The following is a 17952-nucleotide window of genomic DNA, read 5'->3' as shown; positions in this document are numbered from 1 at the left end:
TACATCCCACCTCCTGACTGACACCACAGAGGGAGGCAACAGTCCCATGGAGACCAGCTCTGATGGAGAACCATAAGAACGTGGAAGGAGAACGGCAGCAGTGAACGGCAGCAAGAACAGTCCTCCTTTTTGGGGGAGATCTCCTCACTCACAGAGACCCTCAAGAAGAAGAATGAGGAGGAGGAGAAAATGATGCTTTCAAAGACCTGATGGACACATTCAATCAGATCAAAGAGGAGATTTAAAACCTGCAGAAACCAAAACCCAAGAAGAAATCTGGGATGCAGAGATTTCTTCAGTTTTTCCAAAGATCTGAAAGACAGAATTGATCCAAACTGGATTGATTTTGTTCTTTAGTTTTTCTACATTTGACAGAAACCAAAGTGGGAGGAGTCCTCTTTATGAAGTCCATAAGAACCATAGAAAGAAGTTCTAGATCATATATATCTATAAATACTTGATTCTAAATGATGGATTTAAAGTTATGGATTTAAAGTTAAACAGAACTAAAAGTGCTGACTCAGCACAGATCAAAGGAGACACAGATGATTTCCTGGAATGAAGAAAAAATCAAACATCATGATGTGATCTGGAACTGAGCTGTTCTTCAGAAGATCCTCCCAAACATGGAAACTGTTGCTGCAACACGTGAAGGTTTGGTTCTGTTGCTAGTGAGATCTGATGGATCAGAACCAGACTTCTGTCAGCTGGAACTGTGGCTTCTTCCAGACCATGTGACCTAGTGGACAAAGTTCCAACATGGTTTCAATGAAATGTGGAGGTTTTCCAGGAAACGTTGCTGCAGTTCCTCCGTCTCATCAAATGAGAGATTTCTCTGCACTAAAGAAGAAAATCTTCCAGAACAGCTTCAAGCTGCAAAAAAAACTGTTTCCATCATTCTGAGGACATTTCTTTAGGCTTCATGTGAAGAAAACAAACTGTTTCAAAAGATGAAAACGGAAACAAAGAAGTTTCTAGAAGCTGCAGATGCAGTTACAAAGAACAGCCAGCAGGTGTCCCACCATGGGAGTCTCTGTAGTTTAATGATGGCTTTTCTTTGGTGAAATTCCGTCATTTGGATGAAAGACAAACAGGAAGACAAATCCTTGTTCTTCTAATATTGGATCCAAATGTTGGTAGAAAGTAAAGCAGCAACAATCAAATGAGCAGCAGGTCTTTTTAGTTCATCTCTCACTAGAATGAGATCCAGACTGAAGCTTTTGGAAACTTGGATCATTCCAGCTGAAACTCACTTGGATCAACTGTGGACATTTCTGGAGATTTCAGGACGTGGATTCAACAAATCCCAGTTAGTTTGCTAAGAAAAAGAAGAAAACTCATTTACTGAGACTCTGGGATGTTTGAAATCCAGTTTCTAGGTCTGGGAGCTGAAAATGTGTGGAGCTGCTGAGAATCCATCATCCTCTGTAAACGCTGGATCTTCATCCCTGAAAGTCCATGTGAAGAGAAGAAATGGTTGCTCCTCTTCACACCAGAGACAGGAGCAAGAACAGATTTGATTGAGAAGCTCATTATTTGTCAAACTTTTAATTGTTAAATAATGTTTACGCCTCCATTTGCTCTGGATTTGAGAGTAAAATGATTCTCTTTTGATGAAGTGATGCAAAATTCTGGGAGTCTACAGATCAGCTGAAGGTCAGACGGCGGCCGCTCCTCTTCAGTTTTACTGGCTGCTGGGTCACCTGGTGGTAAATCCTCGATGAAACACAGAAGGGTGAAGGTTCAAAGGAATCAATGACTTGTTTGGAGGCAGTGGTCTTCATAGATCTCAACATGTTTGAAAAGTTTCTCCAAACATTTCAGGTTTACAACATGAACTTCATGGATTCTCTGAAACAGACATTTCATCTAAACTAAACTTCAGATTAACCTCCAGTTTCTCCTAAATGTCAGTTAGAAACTCTGCCTGTCAACCTTCTACAATCACACAACTATTTTTTTTCTGGTGTTTCCCCAACTTCCTGTACTGAGAGAAACTCAACATTACCCCCGGTGAAACCTACTGGGCTAAACAGATACAAAATAAATAAATATACGACTGAAATCCATATAGAATGACCACGGCCTTAACAGAAACAAAAACGTGGTGAACATTTATAAAGCTGGTAGCACGCTGAACTTAAAGGGGTTGGATTGGGGGGTCAAACCACCAAATGGTTCCTGAACGCGGCTGTCTCTGCAGCTCATTGCTCCTCCAGGGGATAGGTTAAATGTAGAGAACAAATTTCACACTTAGGTAAGTGACAGCTGGTGACTTTATCTAAGTTTTCTCCCATCCTCTGCTTCCTTGTTAATTATCCTCCTGGACAATTCATTTATTTGGTGAGAAGGTAAGTGTTTTTTCAGTAGTCCCCTTAACTTTCACCAAAACAAAGGAGATCATTGTGGGCTTCAGGAAGACTAGGAGAACGACCCAACCCCCCACTCCACATCAGTGGTGAGGAGGTGGAACAGACCGACTCTGTTAGGTTTCTTGGCACGCACATTTCCAAAAACCTGACATGGACACTGAACATCTCCAAACTGGTGAAAAGGGCCAATCAGAGGATGTTCTTCCTGCAGAAGCTGAGGAAGGCGGGTCTGGCTCCGGGACTTCTCAGACAGTTCTACAGGAGCACCGTGGAGAACATCCTCTGCCAGGGCTGTACAGTGTGGTAGAGCAGCTGCACAGCAGAGGAGAGACCTGTCCCGGGTGGTGAAGACACCGCAGAGGATTGTGGGAGCCGAGCTCCCAGACCTGGACGCGGTGTACAAAGTGCGTCTAAAGAGAAGAGCACGGGTCATCAGCATGGACAGCAGCCATCCTGGACATTCCCTGTTTGTGCCGCTGGAATCGGGCAAGAGGTGCCGGGTTTTAAAAACAAGGACAACTAGGCTGAGACGCAGCTTTTTCCCCAGAGCCGTAGTCTCCATCACCCCCCCCCCCCCCCCCCCCCGCTTTCGACCTCCCTCTGACTGACTCAAATGTTATTAATCTCAGATATCCCTCAGTATAACACACTACTGAACGTGCAATAAACTGTTTATTTATGACAGTTTAATTTAAACTTCTTAACTTATTTTCTGATTTTTCTTCTATTCATATATTGTTTTTTTTTATTCTTTGATGTCTACTTTTCCTTTTTGACTGAATTTCGTGGTAGAATTACAATGACAATAAAAATCTTTGAACTTTATCACAGAACTGGACTGAGTGACCAAACAGAAAGTACCTCTTGGCTCCTAGAAGCCAAACTCCCATTGACTTCTAAAGAGAAATACACAGCTATTACTCAGTCATTCTATTGGTCAGAATAACCATTCTTACTGTGATACCTTTTTTAACATCTCCTTGCTAATCCTAATTTATTTTTTCATATTTCTTTATTGCCAGAGGTCAGAATTTGACAAAAACAACAGGTGACAGAACATGAACAGTATAGAAAAAGAACAAACAAATCTAAGGAGAATAGAAAAAAGGTTTGTTTCAGTGAGAGGACAGCATCTTCACACTGCTACTTCCAATGGTTTCAGTTCCTCTGGAACAGCTGGACATTGCTTCATAAAGATCAACAAGAAAAGCTGCTCTGCTACAGAAAGTGGTGTTTGGTAAAGAGTTAGAGATGTTTCAGAGCTGAAACAGGCAGATTTAAGAAATACATCAAATATTCAATTTGACCAATGAAACAATCAAATGATTTCCCCTCAGTCCTGAGTTCAGCAGTCAGAACTGGACTTTAGGAGTCCAGCTTTGGAACCTGCAGAGAACCACCAAACAGCAGAAACCCACACTATGGAAAAGACTCCACACTTCTGACTGATGTTCAGGTCCACTTTATTCTTCAAAGTAAAGATTTGGACAGAAAATTGAGAACTAAAAAGAACAGATAAACAGTTCTAATCCCTAGTAGAAAAAATGAATCACAAGAACACAAGAGAGAAACAACAGTCTGGCTCTTTACATGCCTATCAATACATTTTGGGGAAAATCTTTTACTAAAGAAAAGCTTTGCTCAGATGACCAAAAACTGTCAACTGCAGTGACTACCTTTTTTTTAAAAAACTATATTGAAATGTTCACTGACCACATAAAAAGTGTTAGAATTAAACAAAAATATTTCCAGCGATGTCATGTAACACAGGCAAAGACAACATACAACATTAGCATAAAATACTACCTCAATGAAGCTGTTCAAGAGATTAAATAATTAAAATATTAATTAAAGATAAAATAAGAAATTAAACTTTATTAATAACTATTATAATCTTTGATTTAATATCTAATTATCCTAAGTTTGATATGTCTTTGAATGAATGTATGAATGCTTATTGTGTTGTTTTGTGCATTATTCCTTGATTGCTTGAAATAAACCATTTCAAATCAAATCAAATAATCAAAACTAATATTTCTATTTATAGGTTGATCTAGAAAAAACAGTTTGAAGTTTAGCATTTTTTATAAATCAATTCAAGCAGTAAAACTAAAGTTGTATATATATATATATATATATATATATATATATATATATATATATATATATATATATATATATATATATATATATATATACATATGTCTCACTGTAATCATGTGGCATATTTTTGACAGGAAGATGAAGGGAAATTTTGTATTCAAGACGAGGAAAATTTGTACTCAAAACAGACATAATAAATGTAAAACTAAATGTTTTATTTATTTTCTAAGACATTTTTTTAAAAAAAATTTTTATCATCAATAACATACAATTACCATTGATAGATTATACGTATAAATATTCTACAGTTTAGTTTTACTGCTTGAATTGATTTATAAAAAATGATAATCTTCAAACTGTTTTTCTAGATCAACCTATAAATAGAAATATTAGTTTTGATTATTTGATTTGATTTGAAATGGTTTATTTCAAGCAATCAAGGAATAATGCACAAAACAACACAATAAGCATTCATACATTCATTCAAAGACATATCAAACTTAGGATAATTAGATATTAAATCAAAGATTATAATAGTTATTATTGAAACAGTAATCTCTGGCCACATTTTGTGTTGTTAGGGGACAACACCTGATAGTTTAAACAACACACCAATAGGTTGTTTCAGACCCAGAAGTGTTGGGAAATAGTCCAAAAAAACAGCATCAGGCATGTCTCACATTAGGTGCAAGTTCATGTTTGTAAAAAAAAAGAGAGGATAATAAATCAAAATTACAAAAACAAGTGAGCAACATTAGAGCCAAATCAGATTAAATGGCAGCCGTCTGTAGCGGATGTTGAGAAAAGAAATGACAAAAAAGGTCATTAGGATCAGAAAACCCAACTTCTTCTGATTTTTTCTGTTGGCTTATGGCAGAACTGCTCTGTTGTAGCTTAATCTACACCCCCCTAAATGAGGTGTATTCGTTTTATTCTATTGCATTGTTGTTCATAAACCACACTGTCTCATGCTCAGGACTGGTTGCAATTATTTCTCTATTTGTGATCAATGCTCTATATTTACATTACATTAATAAAGTAACGCCACAAAAAAATCAAAAACATGTAAACTTCATCATTGTTTGATTGCTTTCATTGTGCAGACATTCTATCTCTAGTTGTAGTCACTACACAAGCACACTTTGTTGAATCGATGTTTCATGACTCGATATTAATGCTTTAAACCTGTGATGTATTTTGACAGTAATCTAAATAGATAAATTTTATGTTCAAATCATATTTAAAAAAAAGTTATATTCAAAATAGACATGTCATGGTTGTTACTAAATTTTGCTTTGATATTTTTTGTTTTTAAAGTGTGCACAACTTTATCAGCATATATTTCCTTTTAGCAGATGTCAAACCCTGTATTAATTTTTTATACTCATGTTTCAAATGTACAATTTCAGTTTTAAATAAATCCTTCAAATTTACAATGCGTACTTTTGAGCTTAGAGAGAGTTTTATTTCTTTTAAATTTACATGATCTATTTCTCAAAGTTTCAATCTGTTCTTTTGTTCCTTTTAAGGTGATTCTGATTTGACCCCATCATTTTCATTTGTTTCCTTTTAGATTCAATAATGGCTTCTCTCCTTTGTGTGTTCTCATGTGTGTTTTGAGATTAGATGTTTGTCTAAAACATTTATCACATTCCTTACAATAAAAAGGCTTTTCTCCTGTGTGAGTTCTCATGTGTTTTTTGAGATTAGATCTTTGACTAAAACTTTTATCACATTCTTCACAAGGAAAAGGCTTTTCTCCTGTATGAATTCTCATGTGTGTTTTCAGATTGTATATTTGATGAAAACTTGCATCACATTCTTTACAAGAAAAAGGCTTCTCACCCGTGTGAGTTCTCATGTGTCTTATGAGATCAGATATTTGACAAAAACTTGCATTACATTCTTTACAAGAAAAAGGCTTCTCTCCTGTGTGAGTTCTCATGTGTGTTTTGAGATTAGATCTTTGACTAAAACTTGCATCACATTCTTTACAGGAAAAAGGCTTTTCTCCTGTATGAGTTCTTATGTGTCTTATGAGATTAGATACAGTACTAAAACTTGAATTACATTCTTTACAAGGAAAGGGTTTCTCTCCTGTGTGAGTTCTCATGTGTGTTTTGAGATTAGAAATATGACCAAAACCTTTATCACATTCTTTACACAAAAAAGGCATTTCTCCTGTATGAGTTCTCATATGTGTTTTCAGATTAGAAATACGACTAAAACTTTTATCACATTCTTTACACGGAAAAGACTTCTCTTCTGTATGAGTTTTCATGTGATTTCGGACTTGAGACAAGTAATCAAAGCTTGTACCACATTCTTCACAGACATGGGTTCTTTCAGTCTCAGTTCCTATGTGGATGGACACATTGTGTCCAATTCCTTTTCTTTTACCAAACTTTATATAGGTAGATCTTTTTCCTTTTGGAGATTGTTCGTGTTTCTTAACCAAATATGCCTTTCTGGGTTTTTTTCTGACAGAGTCACTTTCTGACAAGTGAGAGCTGTCCTCACTTTGGACATGTCTTCTGTCTCTTCTCTTCCTCTGATCTCTGTTCTGTGGGTCTGTCTCTTCATCTGTAGTTGATGTTGATTCTGTCTCTTCATCTGTAGTTGATGTTGATTCTTCATGTGGGTTTCCTTCTTCATTCTGACTATCAGCTACATTAAAGCTCTGCTGGTTGTTTAGATCTGCTTCACTGTTCTCATCTTCCTCATAAGTAGGAATCTCCATCAAGGTATCAGTCTCCTGCTTCAGATCAAGCTGATCTTCACCCTGACTGACACAGAATTCCTCTGACTCCTCTTTAATCTGCGGAGGTTCTGGTTCCTCATGTTTCACTCTAAAGTTCCTTTGCTGGTTGTCTGGATCCTCTTCAGATACGCAATGCTGGGGGAGGACTGCAGGAAAAGAAACACAAGAGGGAACCTTTTTATACTTTTATATGACTTTTTGTATTGCTAAGCACCAAGAAAAATCTAAGCCACTTCAAAAGTACTAAAGTTTACAATTTCAATAAAAACATTTTAAAAATCCATCCCTTCATATTCTGAACTCACTGAATCCCTTTCGGGATCATCGAGTCTACAGGGGTGGCCAAAGGTTTTGTAAATTACATTAACATTGGACATTGGAAAGGTTGCTGCTTAAGTTTTTATATTAGCAATTTGCATATATTCCACTCCAGAATGTTATGAAGAGTGATCAGATTAATTGCATAGTCATTCTTTGCCATGAAAAGGAACTTAATCACTTAAAAAAATTCCACTGCATTTCATTGCTGTAATTGAAGGGCCTGCTGAGGTCATTTTTGTAATCTACTTGTTAACTCAGGTGAATGTTGACAAGCACAAAGCTGGAGATCATTATATCAGGCTGATTGGGTTAGAATGGCAGACTTGACATATCAAAAGGAGGGTGATGATTGAAATAATTGTTCTTCCATTGTTAACCTTGTTGACCTGCAAAGAAACATGTGCAGCCATCATTGCGTTGCATAAAAATGGCTTCCCAGGCAAGGATATCGTGGCAACTAAGATTGCACCTGAGTTAAGAATTTATAGGATCATCAAGAACGTCAAGGAAAGAGGTTAAGTTCTTGTTAAGAAGTCTTCAGGGTGTCCAAGAAAGTCGAGCAAGTGCCAGGATAGTCTCCTAAAGAGGATTCAGCTGCGGGAATAGAGTGCCACCAGTGCAGAGCTTGCTCAGGAATGGCAGGAGGCGGGTGTAATCGCATCTGCCATCTGACTTTTGGAAGATGGCCTGGTGTCAAGAAGTCAGCAAAGAAGCCACTTCTCTCCATCAGGGACAGATTGATCTTCTGCAAAAAGTATGGCGAATGGACTGCTGAGGACTGGGGCAAATGTATACTCTTCGATGAAGCCTCTTTCCGATTGTTTGGGTCATCTGGAAAAAGGCTCGTCCGGAGAAGAAAAGGTGAGTGTTACCATCAGTCCTGTGTCATGCCAACAGTAAAGTATCCTGATACCATTCATGTGTGGAGTTGCTTCTCATCCAAGGGAGTGGGCTCACTAACAATTTTGCCCCAAAACACAGCCATGAATAAAGAAATGTACCAAAATACCCTCCAACAGATACGTCTTACAACAATCCAACAACAGTTTGGTGAAGAACAATGCATGTTCCAGCACAATGGAGCATTGTGCCACAAGGCAAAGGTGATAACCAAGTGGCTCAGACACCAAAATGTTGAAATTTTGGGTCCATGGCCCCAGATCTTAATTCCATTGAGAACTTGTGGTCAATCCTCAAGAGGACAAACAACAACCCACTAATTCTGACAAACTCCAAGAAGTGATTATGAAAGAATGGGTTAGTATCAGTCAGGATTGGGCCCAGAAGTCAATTGAGAGCATGAGTACACCCCACTACATTTGTCAGGAAACCTTTAGTGTCCTTTCAGAATCAAATTTTTTTGTGAAATACTATACTAAAAAATACACGTACAAAGGTGAGCCATTGATTGCAAACAAGATATGACAACTTGATTTTCTTAAAAAAAATTCAAGCCCATGTTGCAAAAATGAGTACACCCCAGTCAGTCTTAGGGGAAAAGCCAAACTTCAGACAACTAAGTTCTAATTAAAGGGCATTCAACCACAGGTGAGTCTCATGATTCATTTAAGAGGTGTCCAGCACAGCATGTGTCTGTGTATGTGTAAGACAAGAGAGAAGAGAAGAAGAGCACGTGCAGCGAGATGGGAATGAGGGGGGCAGGGGGGGCGCATTCATGTTGTGTGTTATGGAGGAAGGAGAACGGTAATAGAAGAAGGTTTCCCCATGAATAAATGCTTTTGACTCTTTATTAGCCCGCTTTGGAGAATATGAGTGTCTGAACGGGGAAGTGAACCCCCAGAGGAGGATCCGCCTTCGGCCCTGGAGGAGCCGTCGGAAAGAGGAACAAAGTCATCACGGGGAAGGTTCAACACCACGCTCGGCCATTTCGCTGGAAATCTTTTCAAAAACCGGCCAGTTGCGATAAGAGCCCTGGAGTTTGGCCTAATAATAGTTCGCCCCAAATAATAATCCAATCGGTGACCTGCTTCTCTTCCACTGACTGGTCTTAGCAGCATCGTCCACCATGGTTGATGTTGACGTTCTCGTTCCCGCCTACTTCAACGCAGAATGTTGACGTTTGTAGTGTGTCGATGACGTACGATTCGGATTCAGGTGGCCTGGCCGGTCAGACGGCGGTCGCAATTGAAAAGATCGGAATCAGGACGGCACACCCAAGTGGCCTGGATCACATTTGAAAAGATTGGAATTGGGTCACATAGGGGCAAAAAAAAAAATCGGAATTAGCGTTTCAGCCTGCAGTGTGAACGTAGCCAGAGACATCCAGGCCGTCCACGGAAGCCAACATCTCAACAGGGGCGTCTTCCAATGAGAAGGGTTTAAGAAAATTGCAATGCAAGTTCACTGAAGTTATTGAAAGCAGTAGGAAGCCCAACTGGAGGGACTGTTTCCCGGAACACCAAACGGTGCACACTGCAGAGGAATGGTATGCATGGATATTGTCCACGAAAGTAACCTCTCCTAAGCCCATACAAAAGAAAGCATGCAAGCCATCAGTGGAACGTGTGTCCGAGGTTGTTGACCCCTGATATGTGTTGTGGTTTTACGAAGTTTGTGGTGAACATTTCTCTGGATTGCTCAGAAAAGTGTTCCTACTGGTTCTATGTGTTAAATTACAGAACTCTAGACTTGATGTTTGGTTCTTGCATTATTTTCTTAATTTTTGGAGATTGAAAAAAAATACTCCTTGTTGTTGTAAACTTAGAGGTTGAAAGTCTGATATAAGAAAACTTCAAAAAAATCGCCTTTTTAGTTGTAACGTGTTCTTATTTTGGAGTGTGGCCAGGCTCGTAGCTTCGTCATAGCGGCAGGGTTTCTCAAGACTGCATAGCATCATTTCCGCCTTCTGCGATCTGGAGCTTAGGACCGCAGCTGGATGCAATCTGGTCCAAAGCTCCCCCCGGACTAGCGCATACCGCAGCAAAGCACCCTCCCCGGCCCACTAACACGAAGCTAGCCCAAAGCCGCGGCTGCAGTCAAAAGCTCCGGACCGCATAAGGCGGAAGTGCTGCTACACAGACCTGAGAAACCGTGTAAACAATCATGTGAATTTGTGTTTCCAGTGGTGTCCAGACAAAATAAAGGCTGATGTTATTCCCACATATTTACAGCCAAGGTGCACATTGTGGCATTGCCCGTACAGAGTTTAAGTTCATTCATGGCTAAATATTGTTAGCACCTATTGCTAACTCTTCGTACGGGTACTTGCAAATAGCACTGGCCACACAAATTTACAAAATTTTGAGCGAACAGGCCCTAAATAATAATCTTAACAATAATAAAAACACATTTAGAAGACTGTCTCCTGCTGCTTCATGCTGATTTTACTGTTCTAGAACAGCTGCAGCCTCCCTCAACATCTCTCTGCACAGATTTCTCCATGATAAACTTCTGCCATTTGCTGGCAGGACCAACAACGCACTGACGTCATCGACCCGCCTCCCCCCAGAAAATACTGACTGGAATTAAATGATGCAGCAGTTTTGGCACGGTGGATATGAAAAAGAAAATGCAATCCCCTCTTTGCATTTTCGCTTTAAATATGTCACAGAATAAGCAGCGTTTAAGTAGAAAATGAAAAAGCATTTTGGAGGATTGATTTTTAATTTTATTTGAGTCATTCAATGCCATGTCAAATTAGACATCTCTATTTTAATTTTGCTAGACATTATCTAGAGAACTATCTGATAATGAAATACTGTGCTTTCACATCCGTAGGGCACACTTAAAAGTCTGAAATTTTCTCCAAAATGTACGAAACGTCCTATGGTGCGGTGCGTCTAATGTGTTGTGGCGTGACTTCTGTAAAGAGGACGTTGGAGAGGACTGCATGAGAACAGTAAGGAGGGAAGTGTGGATGTGATAGAAGACTACCCCCGAAATAGTACATAGTGTAGGTATGTGCATTACTTAAAACAACATCATTTTGGAAACCCTGAAAATGCTGCACAGAGACACCTTTATGAAGCACAGTTTAAATTGCAAGCTATCAACTATGCGGAGGAACATGGGTATCGAGCAGCCGCTAAATAATTCAAAATTAATGAATCCATGGTTCCCAAGTGGAAGTAGCTGGAAAACGAATTCCAACAACTAAAGAAGGCGAGGTGGCCCTGAGTTGCAAGATTGACACAGCAATGAATTGAAAATCACAGAACAGCTGGGAGAAGCGTCTCTACAGTCACCATTTGTCTGAAGGCAGTAAAGCTTGCAGAGGAAATGAAAATCGAACATTTTCAAGGAAGTCAGTCTTGGTGCTTTTGTTTTATGAAATGGGGTCACCTTTTGTATCCGGCCAAGGACTATGGTGGCGCAGAAAATTCTAGCTGATTACAATGAAAAACTGTCCATCTTCCGCTCCTACTGCTGCAAACACATCAGCCCAGCCACATCACCAACACGGACGAGGTTCCGATCACTTTTGAGATCCCGGTGAGTCACACTGTCGAATGGCGGGCACAGTTTTACTGAGAGTGGGAGGCAGCGCCGGGCAAGTTACACCACAATTTGTGAATGGATTGTAGATGCTTGGGCTAAGGTGTCTGCTTGCACCGCTTTCGAAGTGCAGAAAAGCCGGTGTCATTCACGAGGAACCGCACAGCAATGAGACTGACTCTGTGACTCTGACAATTATGAAAGGGAACCTGGTGTGTACGGTAGAAATTTAGCCCAGCTGTTCATTTCAAAAACAGAACATGAGGACTTTGATTGATTTTTGGATGCTGATTGATGACTGAAAGAATAAAAGAAAACTTCAGGGCTCTTGTGTTTTGGTTTGTAAGAAACTAGACCAAATGGTTATTTTAGTATTAAAGGTTGCAGACTCTTGATCTCCACTGAAGCTATGAGAATGAAATGTCATTCCACAGACAAACCATCAACAAAATGATCCTGATGCTGCTAAGGTACTTATGGAAATGAAGCAAATCTCAGCAGAGATGCAGTTTTTCTGAACTGAAATAACTGACATTGAACATCCTGAACACTCATGGAGCTGAACTGGACACAGAAAAACCTCCCTGTTGTGTTTCCACTCATCAATGAGGAGCAGTTTGATGAAGATGAAGCTGCACCGGAGGAAGAATCAGTTCAGAAAAAGATGGAGAACAATTCTGACACTAAGCAGTTTTTCACTGATGTATTCAGGTTTGAATCTTTTCTGTCTGCACATCCATGAGCAGGACCCTGTCTTTGGGTTTTAGCTGGAAATGTAGTTTTAGAAACAGAATCTGTCTGAATGTCTGGAATTGGAGACATGAAAGAGGTTTAGTTGGGATTTTGTGTTTGACAGAAAAATATGGTAAAAATGACTGAACTACAAACTTGTATCGACAGATGACGAAACAGCTTTTTTTAAATCTTGCTAACAATTCTTTTTTTTATCTGTTAAGGTTTCATGTTTATCGTTAGCTTGTCGCACTTAAAAGTCTTACATTTTCGACAAAATATCAGGAGTGCCCTATGATAAGGTGTGCCTTATGTGTTGTGTGACTGGTAAAGGGGACGTAGGAGAGGACAGCATAAAAACAATGAGGGAAGTGTGGGCGTGGAAGAAGACAAACCCCAGAAAAGCGGGGGATGTGCATTACGCAGAACAACATCGTTTTGGAAACCCTAAAAATGCTGCAAAGAGACACGCTTCTGAACCACAGTTTATATTGCTTCAAGCTATCAACTACGCGGAGGAACATGGGAATCGAGCAGCTGCTAGAGAATTAAAGATTAATGAATCCATGGTTCACAAGTGGAGGAAATTGGAAAACAAACTCCTACAAGTCAAGAAAACACAGCTGAGTTTCTGGGGAAACAAGGCAAGTTGGAACGAGTTGGAAGACCAACTTGAGTGATGGATTAACGATCAAAGAACAGCTGGGAGAAGCGTCTCTACAGGCAACATGCGACTAAAAGCAGCAAGATTTGCAGAGGAAATGAAAATCGAACAATTTCCAGGAGGTTCGTCTTGGTGCTTTCGATTTTTGAAACAGTGCCATCTTTCCATCCGGGCAAAGACTACTGTGTAATAGCAACATCTAGCGGATTACAAAAAAAAGCAGTCCAACTTTCGCAACAACCGCAGTAAAAAGATTGCCGATAAACAAATCCAGCCTAGCCACATCACAAACATGGATCAATTTTGACATCCCGGTGAGTCACGCTGTTGAGAAGAAGGGGACCATCACGGTAGGATACGCAAGAAGGGGCACAAAAAGGCAAGGCAGCCTGCCTTGCTAATCGACAGAAACTGCCACCTGTGGTGTATTTTATGAAGAAAAAATGAGGACTTCGATGGACTTTTGGATGCTGATTGATGACTGAAAGGAAAAAAATAATCAAACCCAATCATTTTTGCTCCTGCTGCCTTTTTTAAAACACACACTCTAGCATGCATGTTTTACCGGTATGTTTTAACGTACCCGCGCCTAAATACAAATAAAGCACAAATAACTGAAACTGTGCTATATTGTCGTGAAAATACGGTAAGATAATATGATTTGAAGAATGCTGTCGGCTGAACTGACCAACAATGTCTTCCGTCTTTTCAACTGGAAGGGACAGAAGAGACTCTTCCAGTACACACTGTTGATGGACTGCATGTTTAGCTTGAGGCTCAAGATAGAACCGTTGTTGAAGTGAACATGCTGATAGTGTGGAGATGAAGATCAGAGTCACACTGACCTGCTGACATGTGAGAACTGTCCACACTTTGGACATGACTTCTGTCTATTCTCTTCCTCTGATTTTTGTTCTTTTGGTCTGTCTCTTTGTCTACAGTTGATGTTGATTCTTCATCTTGGTTTACTTCTTCTTGTTGGTTTCCTTTTTCATCTTGACAATCAGTTACATTTAAGCTCTGCTGATTGTTTAGATCTGCTTCACTGTTCTTATCTTCCTCATAAGTAGGAATCTCCATCAAGGTATCAGTCTCCTGCTTCAGATCAAGCTGATCTTTATCCTGACTGACACAGAGTTCCCCTCGTTCCTCTTTAATCTGTGGAGGTTCTGGTTCCTGCAACTCCACTTTAGTTTGTTGAGGTTCTTGTTCCTCCTGTTTCACTCTGAAGTTTCTCTGCTGGTTGCAGAGATATTCCTCTTCAGTCATCCAATGCTGAGGGAGGACTGCAGACACAAATACAACAAGGAGCCTTTTAAAATGCACATTAAAGTTTTTTATTACATATTTAATGATTTTAGGGTCTGGTGAGAGCTGGAAGGGACAAATTGAAAGAAATACAGGGCTGAACATAAATGAATACACCCCACTATATTTGTCAGAAAACCTTTAGGGTCAGAATGAAAATTTTCTGTGAAATTTTATACTACAAAATACTCCTACAGAGGTGGGCCATTGCTTGCAAACAAGATATGTCAATTTGAAAAAACAAAAAATAGATTTTCTAACAAATTAATTAAATCCCATGTTGCAAAAATGAGTCCTGTATTTTACGAACTATAAGCCACTAGTTTTGTCACGAACCTTCGACCCTGCGGCTTATTCAATGATGCAGCTAATTTATGCTTTTATTTTGCGGCCGCCAGGAGCACTCCAGCAGTCTGGACTGGATTGCAAAACTGTAAATATGTGTACATTCTTTAATGCTTTGACTACAATGCTTGAAATAAATCAATAAATCAAATCAAATCAAGATTATGTGATCCAAGTTAGATCATTAACCTTAATTTCCCATTATGGAGTTAAAGAAGTAATCAATAAAACTCAAGCATTTTTGACCAAATCCATTTTTCTGTATGAAAAATTCCTAAAAAGAAAAGTAAATTTCTGATATGATCTTTGTTGTAGTAGGACAATAAGGTCATGAATAACCCGTACAGAAAGTATGGTGACAGTCGCTTCAGTATCTTTAGAGCAGGGGTTCTCAAAGTCTTTGTAGCAGAGGGCAAAATTAGGAACTCGACATTAGACTGGGAGCCAATTTTGGTTAAAAAAAAATGGACAAACTGAAAAATGTTTTTTTCTCCAGTTGCTGTTAGAGGTTGCTGCCCAGATCTTCTACTTGTCTAGAAATTGTATCATTTGACAGACATATTTCTTCAAACTTTTTCTTTTGCTCTGGACAAACAATGTCAGCTATGCTTTCAGCATACATTCTTCTACAAACTCCCCGTCACTTAAGGGCTTGCTACGCCGGGTAATTTCTAAAGCCACAACGTAGCTAGTTTCTATCACAGCTTCTCTGGATTTAGCCATTTTTTTTAAACATCTGGTGTGCAACATAGCCTCATTGTAGTTGTTGGAGCTTATTGTTGTTCTCCTCGCCATTAAAATTGTCATAGTTTTTATGATTTTTAACATAGTGACGATATATATAAAATTCTTTTAGCATTGCATTTACTTGCGTGCAAATAAGGCACATGACTTTATTCAGCCCATGAGGTAGGAAAAAGTAAGCATTTGTCCACTTAGTTCGAAAGCGCCTATTCTTCTCGCCAACACAGCATTTTTCCTCAAAGGAACCTGCTCTGGCTCACTTTTATTGAGGGCCTCAAAAGAATTTTTTCCCGCGGGCCGCCATTGGGCCCCGGACCTAACTTTGAGAACCCCTGCTTAAAGGCTATTGAACCTTTTTGTTCTGATTCATATCTCTATTAAAATTTGAAAAAATATATCCAATAAAATAAAGATGTACTTTCTCACAAAATGTTCATGAATTTTCTGACGATTCTTCATTAACAGCTCATATAAATGTAGACATTTATTCATTTTTGAGAGATTATGGATTTTTACAGATTGGTGTTTTCATGGAGCTTGCACTTTGTTGATGGTCCCTTGCCAGCTGTCTTGCCGCTGAGTCACAATTCATAGTTCAAAGAGAACATTCTCATTAAAAAGCACACAAAAAACATCCCTTCTTCTTTGGAAATGCATTTATATTTCACTCTCTGTGTTAATACAAAAGAATTAAGATACTTGCTGACACATTTGAACGTTTATCAGAAGAGTTATTGCAGCCGGTGTAGGTACTATAACCATTTGGCCTTTCAAATGAGGATTACGTCACACTACAGTGGCCCCACTTGGACAAACTACATAGCGTGGAGATCTGCTCGGGCTGTACATATTTTCATTTCACGTTTCCTTTTGTAACCTAAAGTTCTAACTTCTTTACATAACTGCAACATTGGAGCCCTCCAGCCTCACAGTTTGGATCCAGAGCAGCTCAGACGAGGAAAAAAAGGACATTTATGGATCTATTTGTTTGCAGGTGGATCATGCAGTGAACAAACCTGCTATGTGTAGCTGAAGCTGCGGGTTCCAGCTGATATCCAGCAGTCTGCGGTGACGACAGAGCTCCTCCTCGTTCTGGACGATGGTTCCTTCAGCAGCAGAAAGTTGTTCTCTGACAGAACCTTCCTGAGGTTCTGAAGACATGGTTCCTACTCCGATCTTCAGCTCCAACTCCCACAAACACCGCCGTCCTCTTCACTGCAGCTCCGATCGATCATCTGCTAGTCTCACAATCACAGCAATCCACGTTGTCTTTCTGTTCAACACTTCTTCACTCATTTACGACACTTTGGAAAATGCTGAGAGTTACCACACGAACCACGTATCGTCCTTTCTGTCCAAAAACCTCACAAACGTCCCAACAAAACACTACTGTCCTCTTGACACAAGCTAACGCTGCTGGCCTGCTAACACTGCTAGCGCCCCATGCTGTTTACTTCCGGGTCACGTGCAGAAACGTTGTTAAAAAAGAAACGTATAAACAGCTTAAATGAATATCTATATAGTTCACAATGCTTCCAATATTTTATTTTTAAGTTTAAATTCGGAAGACAATAAAAAAGGAAATTCAAAATAGGAAAAAAAATACATTTTCGGGGAAACGTTTTGGGAGCTGTTGTGACGTCATCACAGTCTTTCTCATTACAACGTTCAGATTTGCCAATAAAATGCATCAGACTAAATAAACCTGATCATATTTGTCAATTGTATTTTTAACTACAGTTATGGATAAAAAATTGTTTTAAGTGAACAAACAAAAAACAAAAATTAAACAAAGAAAATTTAAAAGCAATAAGAAAAAAATGTCTCTAAAGAGAATAAAGAGTATAATTAAGCATTAAACTAAAGTAAATAAAAAATACAAACAATAAATTACAAAGTTCTTATTGCAGTGAAAAATAAACAGAACTTCATTAGATTAGCACATTTATAAAGTATATAACTAAGATGTAACAAAATTAAAGAAAAGGGAAAAAAATAAAGATCTTTGGAATGCAAACATTTTTCATCAACATACTGCAAAGATTTTAAAGGTCTTTCTTGTTTTTGTGTCTTATTCAAAAACTTTTTCAATAAAAAAAACTGTTTTGAAATTTTTTACTTGAAATCACAGTTTATTTCACGTTGAG

The 17952-nt window shown here is 39.0% G+C and overlaps 1 protein-coding gene across 1 annotated transcript; it reads right to left on the bottom strand.

Annotated features, from left to right (window-relative positions):
- Positions 1 to 4882: 4882 nt before the first annotated feature.
- Positions 4883 to 17399, bottom strand: LOC101161958 (uncharacterized). The gene is made up of 4 exons (XM_023962386.2): positions 17142 to 17399; positions 16822 to 17043; positions 14254 to 14694; positions 4883 to 7382 (listed from the first exon to the last, which is right to left on the bottom strand). The coding sequence occupies exons 2-4, from the start codon at positions 16964 to 16966 to the stop codon at positions 6031 to 6033; spliced, it is 1938 nt and encodes a 645-aa protein (XP_023818154.1). The 5' UTR covers positions 16967 to 17043; positions 17142 to 17399; the 3' UTR covers positions 4883 to 6030.
- Positions 17400 to 17952: the final 553 nt, after the last annotated feature.

The sequence above is a fragment of the Oryzias latipes genome, chromosome 2, assembly GCF_053564925.1.
Source record: "Oryzias latipes strain Hd-rR chromosome 2, Olatipes_Hd-rR_3.1".
Lineage (NCBI taxonomy): Eukaryota > Metazoa > Chordata > Actinopteri > Beloniformes > Adrianichthyidae > Oryzias > Oryzias latipes.
Note: the sequence above shows the minus strand (reverse complement) of the source record. Positions and strands in the feature narration are given on the sequence as shown.

Excerpts from the sequence above, each read along its gene's own strand:
- LOC101161958 (XM_023962386.2), bottom strand. The coding sequence starts at position 16,966 with ATGTCTTCAGAACCTCAGGAAGGTTCTGTCAGAGAACAACTTTCTGCT. Across the intron at positions 14,695-16,821 it reads GCTTCAGCTACACATAGCAG|TCCTCCCTCAGCATTGGATG; the intron begins GTTTGTTCACTG and ends TTGTGTCTGCAG. Across the intron at positions 7,383-14,253 it reads CAGTTCTCACATGTCAGCAG|TCCTCCCCCAGCATTGCGTA; the intron begins GTCAGTGTGACT and ends CTTTTCCTGCAG.